General features: G+C 38.9%; 1 protein-coding gene and 1 long non-coding RNA gene across 2 annotated transcripts; both read left to right on the top strand.

Moving 5' to 3' along the window:
- Positions 1-1,070: 1,070 nt before the first annotated feature.
- LOC146684527 (uncharacterized) lies at positions 1,071-3,530 on the top strand. The gene is made up of 3 exons (XR_014917142.1): positions 1,071-1,443; positions 2,781-2,834; positions 3,333-3,530. It is a non-coding gene; the product is annotated as an uncharacterized LOC146684527 (long non-coding RNA).
- A 6,431-nt stretch (positions 3,531-9,961) lies between these two features.
- Positions 9,962-14,989, top strand: LOC146684526 (uncharacterized). The gene is made up of 5 exons (XM_085443809.1): positions 9,962-10,065; positions 10,174-10,293; positions 10,388-10,598; positions 11,438-11,610; positions 14,730-14,989. Exons 1-5 carry the CDS (start codon positions 10,039-10,041, stop codon positions 14,778-14,780), a joined length of 582 nt encoding a protein of 193 aa, XP_085299935.1. The 5' UTR covers positions 9,962-10,038; the 3' UTR covers positions 14,781-14,989.
- The last annotated feature ends 1,280 nt before the right edge of the window (positions 14,990-16,269 follow it).

The following is a 16,269-nucleotide window of genomic DNA, read 5'->3' as shown; positions in this document are numbered from 1 at the left end:
CTACTGGAGGGAAGGAAGACCAGTCTTCCAAAAGATTTTCCCTCATTTGACATTTTGAGGATGATGATGATAATGATGATTATGATGATGGTGATGATGTTGGAGACCACTGTCTAACATGTTCGTCCACAATCTCCATAGCTATGCCAATATCAATCACATATCTATCACATTATCCCTTTTCAAGCATTCCAGTAGATATCATAATACTCCAGTGGAGGGGGCATTATCCTCCCAAAGGACACCTTTCCATGAGGATAAACAAGCTTTAAATGGATAAAGGTGATAATTCAGAACTGTAACTTGATTTGTAGTGCAGCTTTTCTCTAAGACACATACATGCACATCAGATAACTGGCAAGATGAAGAGTAGTTCAAATGCTTATTAAGTATTTAGTTTGATTTATGTTTGCAGTGCTTTTATTACCTATAAACACTTTTGGATTAATTTTTCCAATGCGTGGCCTTCAATAACTTTATCTAAACCAGTATGATCCCCTGAAAGATAACTAACTAACTAACTAACTAACTAACTAACTAACTAACTAACTAACTAAATAAATAAATAAATAAATAAATAAATAAATAAATCAAAATACAACCAGACTCAAATAGTGGCTGTGAAATGCTCCCCACAGCACAAAAAAGATCCCCTACCTGTAGGGGTCAAGGGTTCAACTTTTTCCTTTAATTTGCCATGTGTCTGTATTTCATAATGCTGCAAAGCAAAAGCCGCCCAGTCTCTGTGGGCTTCTTCTCCAGTCTGTAATGAAAGCTGTAACAGGCAGATTGCAGCTCAGCGACACACAGCTGAGCCCAAGTTCCCTTCTGGCATCTCTTTGAATAAGACTGCAAACTCAGTCCTCTGAATGACAGAAGAAAGCTCCCTGGTGAAACAGGAGGCTGTATGGAAAGTTAATTTTAAGGCAGCTAAAGGTGCATGCTGGGGGTCTGAGTTTCCTTTGCCGTCCCTCCCCCACCTGCTGTGTCAGGATAAGTCGAATTTGTCCTCCTCACCCAGGGACTGGGCCTCCTCAGATGGCTCCCTGAGGCTCCCCCCGGCAGGAAGATGTCACGTAGGCAGAGGAAGGGAAAACAACACGCAGCCGACCTCTCTGAGGAACTCTCTGTGCGGCGGGGCTTTGGGTCATCGCCAGTCTTGACATCATCCGGCACTGGGACCCAGATGTACGGATCTCTAGTGATGCTTTTCAGAGTGAGCGAACAAAATACTGAGTGTTCAATCAAATCAACAATTTTTTAGTTTTTACTAAGATGAAAGATTAAAAAAAACATGACGGAGATGATCAGAAGGAAAGGGCGGGAACAAAGAACCCAAGTAAAGTCAGTAAAAATCAGTCTGGATCTGTTTAACATGTCTGACAGGCGAGCGTCCAGAGGATCCACCTGGAGATCACTGCAAAGGTTTACCGCTTCACTTTGGTAAGTTTTTCCTCCTCCTCGGACATCCCAGTCCCAGCAGAGAATTTTAGCGGAGCTTAAATGAAGCCAGACGGCAGTTCCACCTCCTCCTGCCAGTTTTATGTTCTGTGACATGACGATAATAGATGGAGCTCTGCTGTCTTACCTAAAACTACTAGAAACAGAGCATTTTCTACTAAATTAGGTAAATTATTTCTGCTGTATCATGTATCTTCATCAAAGGAAGGTTTTATATTTTTCTTCTCTTTTTTTTTGTATGTATAGCCAACTGGATACTGGATTTTTCACATATTGCTCATTGCTTATTTTTCCAAACTTTCAAGCAAAAGCGTTTTGGACTTCCCCAAATAAGTGTTGCATGACTTGGGTATGAGATGCTACAATAATGTTTAATTGTGCAATAAAATGCAAAGCTCCAACTGCACTGTGTGTGTACAATGTGTTTCTTTGTAATTCTCATTGAGAAGCTCAGCGCTTTATTGTACACTACAGATTTATGGTACAGAGTTATTCATGAATAAAAGTAGAGAAAAACTGGTGTCATTTTAGATCTCGTTGTTCTTCTTGGTGATTGACAGTTACTTAAGAAGAGGAAGTGGCACATTTTGGAAGCACAATTTAATGAGTACAACTGAGCTCGGTCTATGAAAACACCTTTGCAAATGAGACACAAATCACGGTTCCGGCAGCTCAAAGTGTTCCTGTCCTTGCCTCACTAACATAAAATAGAAAAAAGTTAAAATAGATGATCCAGAAACAGGAAGGATGTAAAGCATTTTTCAGCATCATCTGGGAGCCCAGGACTGATTCCCACATGGGTGCTTAGCTTCATCATTTTGTAGTCTTGCCAGAGAGCTGTTGTTAGACATAAACCTGCACATGGTAATATTTTAATGGCTTTTGCTCTCAGAGTCTGCTTCAGCATGTTTCAAACACTCGCTGGCTGGAGAGATGGCCCCTGGCTCCACCTGCATGTCAAAGATATTGATAGTTGTGAGTCACTTAGTGGTTCCAGGCTGAGATGCCTTTCTTCTGATTTTACTGAACATGAACGCTTTCCCAAAAAGGAGGAAGAGGAGGTAGAGGAAGTCTGTCTGTTTGACCGTCAGCTGAGCTTCGGCGGGGGAGAAGCTCGCCAATGCAAGGAGACAGTTGTGTCTCCTCAAACATGCAAGAACAATTGTTTTCATGTGCCAGACAACTTGGCAAGGCCTTCAGAAGGAGAGGGAGGATGATGGAGAGTGAAGGGTGGGCGGGGAGAGCTGGTAAAAGGAAATCCCAGAGAAGAAATTAGGGAACAATGCACACCGTCTTAACGCTGCTCTGTTCTGTTTCAGGCTCGGACAATCAAGCTTTAGGAGTCAGCAGGCTGCCAAAGCCCAGGGCTTGAGGTGAGAATCCAGCAGCACAGACTTGAGGGGTTTTTTCTTCCTTAAATAAACAATTGAACAGGCAGCATGATGCATCTCTGCAGCGTGTTGTGCCTCACAAAGACAGGATTTATTTCAGTCAGTTTCAAATGAACTGACCAAAACAAAACAAGACATTATCCAGATCAAATGGGAGGGGAAAAAAAATCTTCCCCACCATGTGGAAGCGTTCATTATTGGATGTTTAGAGGAAGTGTTTGTGTTCATGTAGATACATTTTCTCAGTTTCCCGCAATAAATTCTGTCCCACTATTTCACTATCTTCCCTTTTAAGTTTGGTTTTATTGCTTTTTCCTTGTGATTTTTTCTTGTTGGTATGTTTTCCTAGTTTATCCTGTTTTTATTATCCCATACTTGCTGTTAAATTTGTGGTTATCATGACATATGTTTAATTTTATCACTGATTTTAATTTGTTCTTTTTGTCATATGATCCCTGATGATTTTCTTCACATGGAAAGGACAGAGGATCAACTTCTGTCATGTTGCACCTATGAAACTTTATATAAATAAAGGCAACTTGACTAAATGAAAGAATTGTACAGAATGATTTTTTTTTCCTATTTAGAGGCTGCAAAAGGTAGCTGAAAACATGACAAACTGCAGAGTTTTTAGTTTCAAATTTTACCTCTGTTAATCACTTTGGAGCAGACAACCTGAGCTACACTAGAATGGCTGTAGGAACTTCATTCTTACTAATGTCAAGCGGGGGGGGGGGGGGGGGGGGCAATAACTGGAAATAATGTAACTGTACAGACATCTACAGGAAAATGGACCTTTAGCTCTCTTCATCTTTGACCTCAGTGAATACCTTTCTGATGAGTTTATGGTCTCATTTGCTAGTTTCAAGTCCTACTGAGTACAACATAGGGCTAATTTCATAAATTGTGGTCAAAATTACAGTCATAAAAGACAATGAAGCAGTCACATTTGGTTCTAAAAACTGTGTTTAAAACACAATTCATGTAGAATTAATATAATGATTATTTTCTTGATTTTAGGACCTAGAATTGTGAAATATTTGTTGCACATTTTCATGCTAGAGACAACCATAAGGCAAGAGGCAGAGTACACCCTGGACAATTTGCCAGCCTGTCACATGGCTAAAACAGTGAGGCAGACCATTTAAAATCACTAAATAACCTCATAACTGCATAAATTAATGGCTGTTTTTTAGGTGCAAGTTTTCAAAATACAATGTATTTAATAATTTTTGTTGTTTTTACATATAAACCTTGTTTTGTAATATGTATTCGGTTGTCCTGCTGTGTTTTATTGTGTTTATGTTTCAGTGTTTTCCCTCCTGTTGGACAATAAAATGAATTGAACTAAGAATAATATGATTGGTTTTAAGTGTCTTTCTCTTTCTTAATTACTGTTTCAGGAACAATGTTATCGTGGAATAAATTAAAACAGGGTATTAGATCAGTCTATAACGTGACCCCCTGCTAGCACAGGATCACCGGTACTGTTATGGCCCATCAAAGAGCTATATATCTGTCAAACCCTAGTAAACATGCATGGTCTTCATGGGAAAGTCTCTGTGTACAGGGCCTGTGGGAGAGATGGCGGAACCATTGGGATGTTTCATTTCAGCAAACAGAGCAAACAGTCAGAGGATTTCCTCAATCAGAGGCGAAAGAGTTTGCAGTGAACAACCTCGCTGACAGAAACATGGAGACCTGCACAAGCAGCTGGGCGTGCTAACAACCTCTGGGATTTACTGTGGCGTGCAACACCCTTTAACAACAGGACTAAGAGGCAGAATCAGACACACACACACACACCATACATTCACTCACTCACATTTACACCAGCAATTAAACCTTCAGAGAATCACAACTTCGATGAATCTTACAAGTTTTTGTCACTGACTTTTATGACTGCACTATTTCCTTATAACACATAGTTTGCATGAACTTTAAGACTCCCTTGAGCTTGGTTATGACGCTTTTCTTAATCCAGCACAGGAATATCAGCACATCTGCAGCGCAGAGATATTTAAGAAATGTGGAGTAGCATGTTTTTGTATAAGCTATTTATTTCTCATGCTGGGATTATTCCCTGTCACAGATCTGAAACCGCTCGCAGCTGCACTTAATGGTGTCCAATAGGAAGTGGCCAAAAAAAAAGAAAGAAAAAAAAGAGAAAATCCTCATTTCCACCAATGTTCTGCCTTAACATCAGTAAATGTCTATGTCCCTTTGCCAGCTGCTGCTGAATGAGGTATTGTTTAATGCAGATGGTGGAATCCAAAGACCTCACGCTTCCCTTTTCCATAAAGCGAGCCTGCTATTAATAACCATATATCGACCTCCTTTGTCAACAAGAGCGACGCGTACAAATAATATGCTTCAAGGAAGACAATGGGGAGTTCCCTGTGTTAAAAACAACAGGATGAGCCAGACTCATAAGAGTGTGTGTGTGTGTGTGTGTGATTAATGTGAGACAATCTGTCTGTGGGAGAAAGATCTTACTGACAGACTTAAGATCTGTTTCATATCTAACATGTTTTGCATTCTTCCCTCTGGTCAGTGATACATTTTTCTCAAGGTGCAGCTGTACTGACCAACAAGACATTAGGTCCTGCACACATCTTTTACAGTTACGGCCACAATTGTTAGACAAAGACAATTTTTGTAATTTTGCCTCTGTGCACCACCACAGTGGATTTTAAAGCGAACAACCAATATGTGATTGAAGTGCAGATTTTCAACATTAAAACATTTTATATAAAAAATCTTGCATTACCTGTTTAAGTATCACACCCATTTTTATATATAGTTCCCCCATTTTCAGAGGCTCAAGGTTAACTGGACAGACAACATTTTACATATGAGCATTGTTTTGAACGCTGCAGTCAGAAGTCTGAAGTCTAGAACCACTGACATGATAAAATGCTCTGTTCGTTGAGATGCTCTGCTCAGCTTTTACTGCAGTAACCTTCAGCTGCTGCTTGTTTGTAGTTCTTTGTGGATTTAATCTGTATTTAATAACTAAAAAGCATGCTCAGTTGGGTTGAGATATGTTACCTTGATTCCTGGGTTGTTTTTGGAGTATACTTTAGGTCTTTCCCCATTTGCATTGTGCAGAGCTGTCTGGTCAGTTTTGTAGCATTTGGCTGGATCTGAGCAGTACAGCCCTGTGAATTCATTCTGCTACTCCTATCAGCAGTTGCATCACCAGTAAAACACTAGTGACCTGGTTCTACTGGCAGCCTTATATGCCTATGCCATAACATTGCCTATATGTGGCATGTTTCAGATCATGAGCTTTTTTTCTTCTTCTTCATACTGTACTTTTTTATCTCCATCATTCTGATAAAGATTCTCTTTTTTTTCATTTGTCCAAAGTTTTTGTTGTTGTTTCGTTTTATTTCTGAACTGTGCAGACTCTTCTGTAATTTGGCCTTCCAGTTCTTGAGTTTAACAACTGGTTTGGACCTCATCGTAAATACTCAGTAATTCCATTCATGAAGGCGTCTCTTGATTCTGTGGTCTTTCAGGTTTTTTGGGGTTGCTGAGCTGACCGGCCCATTCATTTATTTTGGCTACTCCTAGTAGTCCTAGTTCTTGCTCTCTGTCTCTCTGACAGGTTTATCTCATTTTTTTCATGTGACAGCCTTTTTTACTTACCTTAATTCTAATACTTTAATGCTTTAATACATTTTTTAAAATAAAAACTTTATGAATCAAAGCTGATTTAAGATCACCTTTAGTGGTGTCTAAAGGCAAATTGACAAAAACTGTCCCTTTGTCCAACAAGTTATGCACCAAACCTTTTTATGTTTTGTACTGTGAATGTTGTAATTACACATATAATGCTCATAAATTGGTTTCCTTTGTCTTATTGTATTATTGTTTGCTGTGTTTTCAGGTGGGAAAGCTGGTCAACCACAAATCCTTGTGTCCGCGTTTCAAAGTGTTTAAAGACAAACAGTGAAAGGAAACAAGAAAGGGTCTTACATGGTAGTTAGCTGCAGCAAAGTGTGAATCATGGAAAGTATAAAAGATTATCATGGCTTCTGCGTCTGAAACATGAAGCCGAGCAGGAGTACCCTAAATCTCTCTTTTTTTAAACAACCAGCAGGGGAGACACCTGGCTTGCAGCAGCTAGATTTCTTACTAAAATGAAACAAAACAAAATGAATAAAGTCTTTGGCTAATTACTTGTGTTTGACAACTCATAAACTCAACAGGAAAGTGTTAACAGTAGTCAAATCAGACATTTTACCACTGCTTTATGACTGAACATCTTTTTCCAGCCAGAATTATTGCCATCTGGTACCTTCATATAGAGTGCTTGTTTTTATGCACTCCTGCATTGTCCTAATTTTTCCGACCTGGACCTAATATTTTTCATGTCAGTTTTCTGAGACATGGATGAACACATCTGGCTTAACTAGAAAACACTTTGGAGCAACTCCTGTCGTTTTACGTCTACTAGATAAATAGAGATCAATAAATCTTTTTGTTTTGTTTTGTTTTGTTTTTTTGCCTGTCCCGTTTGGCTCTTTTGCCATCAGAATTATTGTCTAAAGGCAAAGAAAGATGCCCAACGGATTTACTTTACCAACTTGACCATCCCAGCCTTGCCATAATGGTCCATTTGATTCACCTTTTATTGTTTATTTTATTTTCACTTGTTGAATACGGGACAGACTTGACTGGGGGAAAGAAGGGGAGAAAGAAAGAGGGAAAGAGAAACAGCTGAGAAGAGGGACGGGGGAGAAGGGCAAAAACCAAAAACCAACAGAATGAGCAGAAAAAAAAGAAAAGAAAAAAATGCATATATCAATCACCTGGATCACATGCTGAGAAAGAAAAAAGAAAACAAGCAGACGAGAACAAGAGTAATAGAATAAACAACATCACAATGATATATGGGAATATGACAGTAAATACTAAATATTAAACATTATTGTGCAGCACATAAGATCAACAGAACACAGTGTGCTTTGAGGTAGGAGCCAAAAAGGGTGTAGTTTGTGGGTGTGATCACCCGTGTGTACACCTGTGAGCATGGACGCGCTTGTTTTTTTTAAAAGGTTCCTTCATGTAATGATCTGCTAGAGGGTGTGTGTGTGTGTGGGGGGGGGGGGGGGGGGGGGGGGGCACAACCCCGTCCTCCAGGGCATGAAGCAGGTATGGAAGAGATCAAAACTCCAGACATCCAGAGGCCCCCAGAACACAAGAGACCAAGGAAGACTAACAGAGGGGCAGCCGCGCCACTGTCCCAGAGAGAGCTGAGGAGAGTCCCAGATGAGGGCTCTCCTCAGCTCTCGGCCCCCGGCCTCTCGGCCGGGGGCACCCCACCTCCGAAGTGGCCCGAGCGAGCCCCAGGCTCCAGGCCCCGATATGCGGCCGCCAAGGAGTGAGCCGGTGTGTACCTGGACGCCCATCCCCGGACACAAAGAACCACCAACGCACCGATGTCTGAGGGAGTCCGCCACTGGCAGGGGAAGTGGTGGTAGGGGGAGATCAATAAATCTGCTAAACTTGACATAAAAATGCCCCACATTGCCTCAAATTATACACCTGGTATTTTCTTAAAAATTGCATCATCAAAAATGTATTTTATTCTAAAATGACTTGATCTGACATGAGAAGCTGGACTTTATATTTATCTCTGACGCAGGACAGCGTGAGAACAAAGTCTCACAATTTTTACAACCTTGTCCCCGACGCTGCTCTTTTTTCGGTACTGTTCAGATTTCTGGCCGAGGAGGTGGTGCTGCTGCTATTTTTAAAAATTCATTTTTATCTCAGATGATCTCTTTAAACTCCATTCAGATGGTGAAAACCAAAATTGGATGACTTAACCCTTTGTATGGTATTTTAACATATCATCCACTTGTGTCTGCTGCACTTTTTATCTTAGACTTTCAGGACTTTTTATCTTTGACTATTAAGTGAGGCAGCATTATCATTGTCTGGACTTTAACAGACAGCGATACCGAGTGTGAATGTGCTTGGCTCCATTCACCTTGCAGGACATGCTTTGGACTCTGCCTTCATAAATGCAGTCGCTTTCAGTGACCATAAAATCAGTCAAACACATTTTAATGTTACACAGAGATAAAACAATTAAGTACAAAATGCAGGTTTTGAACTGGCCTGGCCCTATCTGAAAAAGTAATTGCCCCCTAGCTGGTTGTGCCACTCTTGGCAGCAGAGAACTCCAATCAAGCTTTTGTGATAATTGGCAATGAGTCTTTCACATCACTGTGGAGACATTTTGACCCACACTTTAAAGAATTGCTTTAAATTATCCACCTGGGAGGTTTTTGAGCATGAACGGCCTGTTTAAGGTTATGCCAAAACAACTTAATAGGTTTTAAGTCCAGACTTGGGCCACTTCAGAACCTTCGTTTTATTTATTCATTTATTATTATTTTTGTGCTGGTGTGTGTTGGATCATTGTCCTACTGCATGATCCAGGTGTGCGTGAGTTTCAGGGTGCAAACAGTCAGCTGGACATGTTTTTCCTGGTAGAGAGCAGAATTCAGGCTTCAATCAGTTCTTTAGTTCTGGCCACTCATAGGAAGGCTTACCACTTATCAAAGTTTTCTCCATCTATTAGTCATGGCTCTCTGCATGGTTCACTGAAGTCTCAAAGCCTTATAAGTGGCATTGAGACTGATAGACATCAATGACTTTGTTTCATATATGTTCTTGAGTTTCTTCAGATGGTGGCGTGATGTGCAGCTTTTTCCTTTTCCTTGAGTCAGAAGTTCTCTCATTAATCATACCTGGACATGGCTACTGAAACTGAACTCAGCTTTTCTAAAAAACAGTTAATCTACGATTTAACGAGAGTGGAAAAAACCATGTGTGCTTTTTCATAAAGGGCAAAATTTTTGGACAGCCTCTTTTCTTCAATAAATGAACTGTATTTACTGAGGTTATCTCTGTCTGATATTAATTTTGTTTTATGATCTAAAACATGTTAGTGTGACAAATGTGCAAAAAATAAGAAATCAGGAAGGCAGCAAAGACTGTGGTACACACACACACTGCACCACATGGGGGCATGCTTTTCCACTCCCATCAACATGCTCGGCTTAAAAAGCCCCTTTTACAGGAAACTGGTAAACTATGACTCACTTTCAAGGAAAATGAGAAACACTTGTTACAGTGAACTTAAGTGTTGACTGACTTGTAAAAGATGTGCAGGCTGACATTGGTCATCAAGGTGAGTTAAATCTGAATTTTAGAGCATCATCAAAACTTTTTGCAGGTGCTTCCAAATATTCAAACTGTAGCTCTCTTCTCTCTGAACGCCGTGGTTTGTTTATCTCAGCTGTTGCTGTTGCATTATGCGAGCCAGAGTAAAATCGATAGAAGCTGCAATGAAGATGTCTCACTTGAGTGTCCACTTTCTGAAAAGGACAGCAGTTTCCTCTCTGTGGCATGGTACAAGGTTAGTCATTTACTTCAGGCTTAAAAGTGTAGATTGTATTTTGTAGATGCAAATTTTGTAAACATCAAAACTGCTTGTGTTTGTTATTTAACAGGTAAACAATGGGAATAAACATGGCATTATCAGGAGGAGTAATGGTGAGGATCCAGTGTACTACAACTTTTCTCGTGAGGTCACATTTGGGGAGAAGCAGAATCTACTTCTGCGTAAGGTTTCACCTGCCGATTCAGGCGATTACGAGTGTACCATCAGCGCAAATGTAGGGGGTCAAAACCGGAATCACAAAGTCAGCCTGATCGTTAATGGTAAGCTTTCAATTAAATATCGCTGGCAGAAATATGAGTTTTCGCTACCTCAGGTAGCGCACTGGAACTGAGCTACATATGAGCCTAGACAATGTATTGACATATTTGTTGATCCTGAGAGACAGAGTCAGACTTTATGATTAACGAGTTTATTATGGCAAAGCATCGTCTTCGTACAGGGCAATTAAAGCTCTGTAGGATATACAGAATGTTAAAGGTTTATCAGGAAATGTGAATATTGAACAAATGTTTGCTAATTTAAATTTATTTATTGATAAATGTACAGTGAGGTGTTAATGAAACTGTATATGATAAACCTAAATATACTGTAAAATATATATACAAATATGTCCTCATATGGGACAATGATTTTATAACACAATAAAGCCATCATTGCTTAACAAAGTATAAAACACCACTGAGCAGACCTGTAAGTGTAAGTGGCATCAAAGCCAGTGCATCATATAATTCTCACACAAGTATCAGGAAGTTAAATCTATCTAACAGTCTTACATAATTTAACCCCCGCCTTACCTCTGCAAACTGTCATGATGCCACATCAAAAAGCACGAAAAGCATTTCCAGAAATCACATTTTTTCCATTTCCACTGTGACATTTAAAGAGCATATTTTCCATCCAGGCTCTTTTATTAATTCAAGCAAACAAATTTCTAATGGGAAAATGTTTAATTAAACCACATTTGTAACCCAAATGCAGAAATTCTGCATAACTGATATCACAGTTTTTCAGGAAGTAATTTGAAATCAATTCAAACTGATATGTAAATAACCTCACTTTGTGCTATAGTGATTTTTTATTTTATGTCGTCTAAATACAGAGTGCGTGCCCACAGCTCCACTGACAACACTGAATTATTTGAACACAACAATGACAACTCCGACCAGTCCGCCATGCCCAACACAACTCGTGGACCTGCCGGTCACGTGGAGCATAGCTGGCTATGCAGCAGTGGCCCTGGCCAAAATAGTTCTGTCTCTAATCGTCATCTGGGTAAATATAGTCTTTTATTTTTCTGCACACAGAGGAGAAATTAATCAAAACATTTAGGGGATATTTTGGTACATGCAGCACTTCAGACACTTAAATAGTTCTAAGCCTATTTCACTAGCGCCTGATCACAGACACCATGGGGTAAATAGATTCAAAGATGACTTCTAAAGTCACAGCCACTTAATAATTTGACAGTTGCTAAGTCTTCTAAGTAACAGCTGAACCAAAAACATTTGTTCATGACCTCTTAATGACACATTAAACCGTTTCACATTGTTCATTTGGGGAATTTTCCTCAGTGTTTCCAGTAATGTGGCTTTTGATTTTTGGGGAAAAGAACAACCGTTGTTGGTAGTTTAAAAAACAAACAAACAGTGTTTTGTTGGTGCATACATCCCTGCTCCTTCATAAATAATAAAAATAAAGTTATTAATTTCCCCCCATTTCCTAGGTCACAGTCAGCAACTTGACCCCTTGCCCCTAAAATTGACCACATTTTGGTCTTGCAGTGCCTACCAGAATGACTAGTACTGTCTTTTTTATTGAGAAGACAGTTTCCAAATGTAAAGTAAACAAATTGAAACGAAAGCAAACAGAGAATTACACAGGACTCCAACTGTAATTTACAGGCTCATGATTGCTACCATAAATTGTTGCCTTTCAAAAAATCATCATAGACAGTTTAGAAAGGAACTATTGGTTAAGTTAGCTAAGTTTAATCAAAACAGATAGAAAAGGGATAAGACTTGATTTTCAACGCACTTGCAAAAATCAAACATCACGGTCTTTTCTGGTTTCAAAACAGAATCAGCGGTGAAGCTAAAATTTCTTCCATGTAAACTGATATTTAAAGTAGGATGTGTAGCCTGAGCTGAGGGAGCAAAACAATTAAAACATCTATGTCTTATCAGTTTTTATCAAGAAACATTCACGCATTCTGTCTGAAAACGTTGTGGTTTTAGGGACCTAGAAACACATCTGGTGGAAACATATGTAGGTAAAAACAGATAAGGCTGAAACTAGAACTGTGTGGAAAAAACACAGAGACAAGTAAAGAAGAAATTCAACTTTTTAACTTTGAAACTCAGATATGTTTTTAAGTGTCCTTACTTTTATTTACCAGCCCTAGAAAAGTTCAAGATGTGGTTAAAGTGAAGGCTTTCAGGTTCAATTCAAAGGGTTTAGCTGTTTCCTAATACCCCATTTCCAGAGGCTCACAAATCATGATGCAAAATAACAATGTCAAATATAAGGAATTCCTCTAATTATTGGATGAACAATTTTTTGTAGTCAACGACTGACAGAAGTATAGAAGCCACATCACTAAATCCTTGTCTTTCCACTCGCCATCATCTGCATTAAATGCTCTGCGTGGCCTTTACTCAAGCCGCCTTCAGTTGCTGCTCTCTGCGAGTCTTTTGGGGTTTGGTTTTGTATTAAATGACAGGTGTATTTAATCAGGTGACTGACTCGGCTCTTGAGTAATATCCAATTTCAAATTAAAAAACTCTTGGGGGTATTTTTTTGTATATGTTGGGTTTTAATCCATTTGCACTGTGGACCACAGTGAATCAGTTTTGCAGCATTTGGCTGATTCTGAGGGGAGAGTGTAGCTACGTACACTTACCAGTTACATCATCAATAAACACCCTGGCTCCACTGGCAGCTGTAGACTTTAACAATAATACGCCTACATTCTCAAGAGTGTTATTCACTTAGTTCATGTGAAGTTGCTCATCTTACCTAGAAAACGATTCTGCGATTTTTTACTTTAGTTGTCTTCATTGTCATTCTTCTTAAGAATGTACCAGATTTTTCCGTTTTGTCCTTTTCTTACTTTTTTTGCTGTCTTTTTTATTTTAATTTATTCAGAGGCCTAATGATGGCCTCCCTGCTCTGACATCTCTTTGGAACTCAGATTTTAAATTACAGTGAAAAACTCTATAAACATAAATTCAACACTTTAAATCTGCTTTAGATGATAGGTCTGCTTCATTTTGCAATGAAATATCAGGGGAACAGAGCTCACCTGTACATGAAACTTGTGCCAGTTGTGCAATTAATTTTGAGCCTCTGAAAATGGGAGATTATCTATAAAAATAATTAATCCCTAATCAGTTAATACAATGCTTTTGTTAAACCCCTTGAATTTAACATAGAAGGCGCCACTTCAATCTTGACTGTTTGATTTAAAAGCATGGTAGTATACAGATTTAGAGTATATTTCCCAGACTTTGTAGAAGTAAAAATAAAGAATTTGTATACAAGTCAAGAGAGCCTAAACAGACATTTTCAAGAATATATTTATGTTTGTGATTACGTGAACACAACAATGTAAACACCGCAACAGAAGAAACGACTGTGTATGGTATGATCACGCCCGCCGTGTTAAAAACACAGGGAAGAAGGGGTTGTTGGGTATTGTGGTGTGTTGCATGTGCGGCTGGCAGCTTGTGAGCTGCAGCCGGGCCAAATAAAAATGGTCTTTACCTTGCAACTTTATTGCAAGGTAAAGAGCAAGTACTTCATGAGAATCAGAAGGAAAAATTCCCCTTTAACAGGAAGAAACCACAAAACCACAAAACCAGGCTCACAAAGCCAGGGAAGTTTGATAATGACTAATGATTAAATGTGGAGTGGTGTATAAACATGAGAGTGAAAAGAGGTGAGTGAAGAAGAAACTAATAATGCCTAATTTCATTTAGTACAAAAATCAAACTAACTAATGAAGAAGTCCAGGAGCATATCTTTTAGTAGAGGACAGACATTACAGAGATAATTAGAGTAATGGCTTAACGTCACTGTTGACGTTACCTCTAATATTCTAAATACTATGTAAATAACCCAGTTAGTGTGAAAACCCCATTTCCTGTTAGTCAAAAATGTCACTGCCTTCCTCCAGTTAATAATGTGCACCCATGCAACAGTTTGGTTGATGTGGTTCATGTTGTTGAGAAAATGTAGGCAAACACCCTCTTTCTCTGCACTGCATTTCCTGTTTAACTCTGATGGTATTTCTTCCTACAATCAAAGCTGACAGTCGTTTCCAGCATAATTTCCTCAATGTATCTTGTACGTACATATATATATTTTTTGTGTGTGTTTCTTTGAAAATCCAGGTTATTCGTCTCAGATCTTCAAGGCAACGATATAATAAGTGGCATAACTGAACCAACAATACAGACCCTCTACACACAGCCTTCCACGTGAGCGGGGAATTTTTTTCTTTTTAATTTATTCTATTTCTAAATGAGTTTTGTAAGACTCATGTATTATTTTTTTTACATGTAAATTGTAACACAGTTTTTGAGACCTCTACATAATGAATGTAAATTTTCAAATGTAATAAATAATAAACACTCCGGTTTTAACAAATTCGTATTTTCTGGCAGTTATTTCATGTTTCGGGCGTTACAGGTTTAAAAACACGCCTCGTCTTTTTATTGGTAACAAGGAGGTCAACGTTAACAGGCAAAGGTACACGATTCGTTTTGTTTCCTGTGTCCTAGTTCTTTTCGTCCACCACAATTAGTTTCAGAAATCAAACGTCCACAGAAAGCAAAAGTATTGTATCAACTCTTTAAGAAGTATAATCATTTTTATGCATAGTCCTTTATTTTACAAAAGCTCAGAAGTATTTCTAGCCTAGTATATTCTAAACTAGTATATGTTTTTCATCTTCAGATGAAAACCTTTGCAGCCTGCCTGAAATCTAAGACCTACAGACTTCTAGGGTTGCTTTTGCAGTATGCTTTGAATCATTATCGATTTGCACTGTGAAGCACTCTCTGATGATCTGAGCAAAGCCCTGTGCACTTCAGAATTCCACTTGCTGCTTCCATCAACAATCTATCCTCAATAAACACTAGTGACACAGTACTTCTGGTAGCCTTACATGCCCACACTATGACACTGCCTCCTCTGTGTTCAATAATGTTGTTTGGCTTGGGGTGCTGTTTCTCTCCTTCTTCATACTGATTTCTTCCTGTCCTTCTGCTACAAGTTAATCTTGGTTACATCTGACCAAATGTTTTTTTCCTAGAACTCTTGAGGTTCTTTTAGATGCTTTGTGGTGAAGTGTGATTTAGCCTTCCTGTTCTTGTGTGTGACCAGTGGTTTGTTCCTTGTTCTAAACCCTCTGCACGAAGATGTCTCTTGATTTTAAACTTTGATGATGATAAAACTGGAGAGTTCTTGACTTCATTAGATTTGTTTTTCTTAACCATGGAAATAACTCTGTCAGCATGCACAGTGGTCTTGGGGCTTTTGTGGTTGCTGAGCTTGCAATTGCATTCATTCTTTTTAAGTATGTACCAGACTGTTGATTTGGCCACTCCTGACAAATTATCTAATAGTTTTTTTCTGCTTTTCAACCTAATCATGGCGTCTTTCACTTGCATCAACATCTTTTAGGACGTCAATGTTAGAGTTCCAAATGCATGTTTAACACTTGGAATCAACTCCTGATGTTCCAGTTTCTCTTAGTTTGTCGTGAAATAGCGAGAGAACAGACCTCCGTTGTTCAATTCCTCCTGAAAATGTGGCACTATACATAAAATTAGCTGGACATATAAAACTACTGCTATAGTCAGTAGTTTTATAGTTTCAGTTTCAGTAACGTACAAGAGGAAACCATTTTCTCTATTTTTTAAGTCTTGT

Source organism: Copadichromis virginalis, linkage group LG20 (genome assembly GCF_057382275.1).
Source record: "Copadichromis virginalis isolate Kocher_CV1m ecotype Utaka linkage group LG20, C_Virginalis_male_GT1.1, whole genome shotgun sequence".
NCBI lineage: Eukaryota > Metazoa > Chordata > Actinopteri > Cichliformes > Cichlidae > Copadichromis > Copadichromis virginalis.
This window is presented reverse-complemented; position numbering and strand designations above follow the sequence as displayed.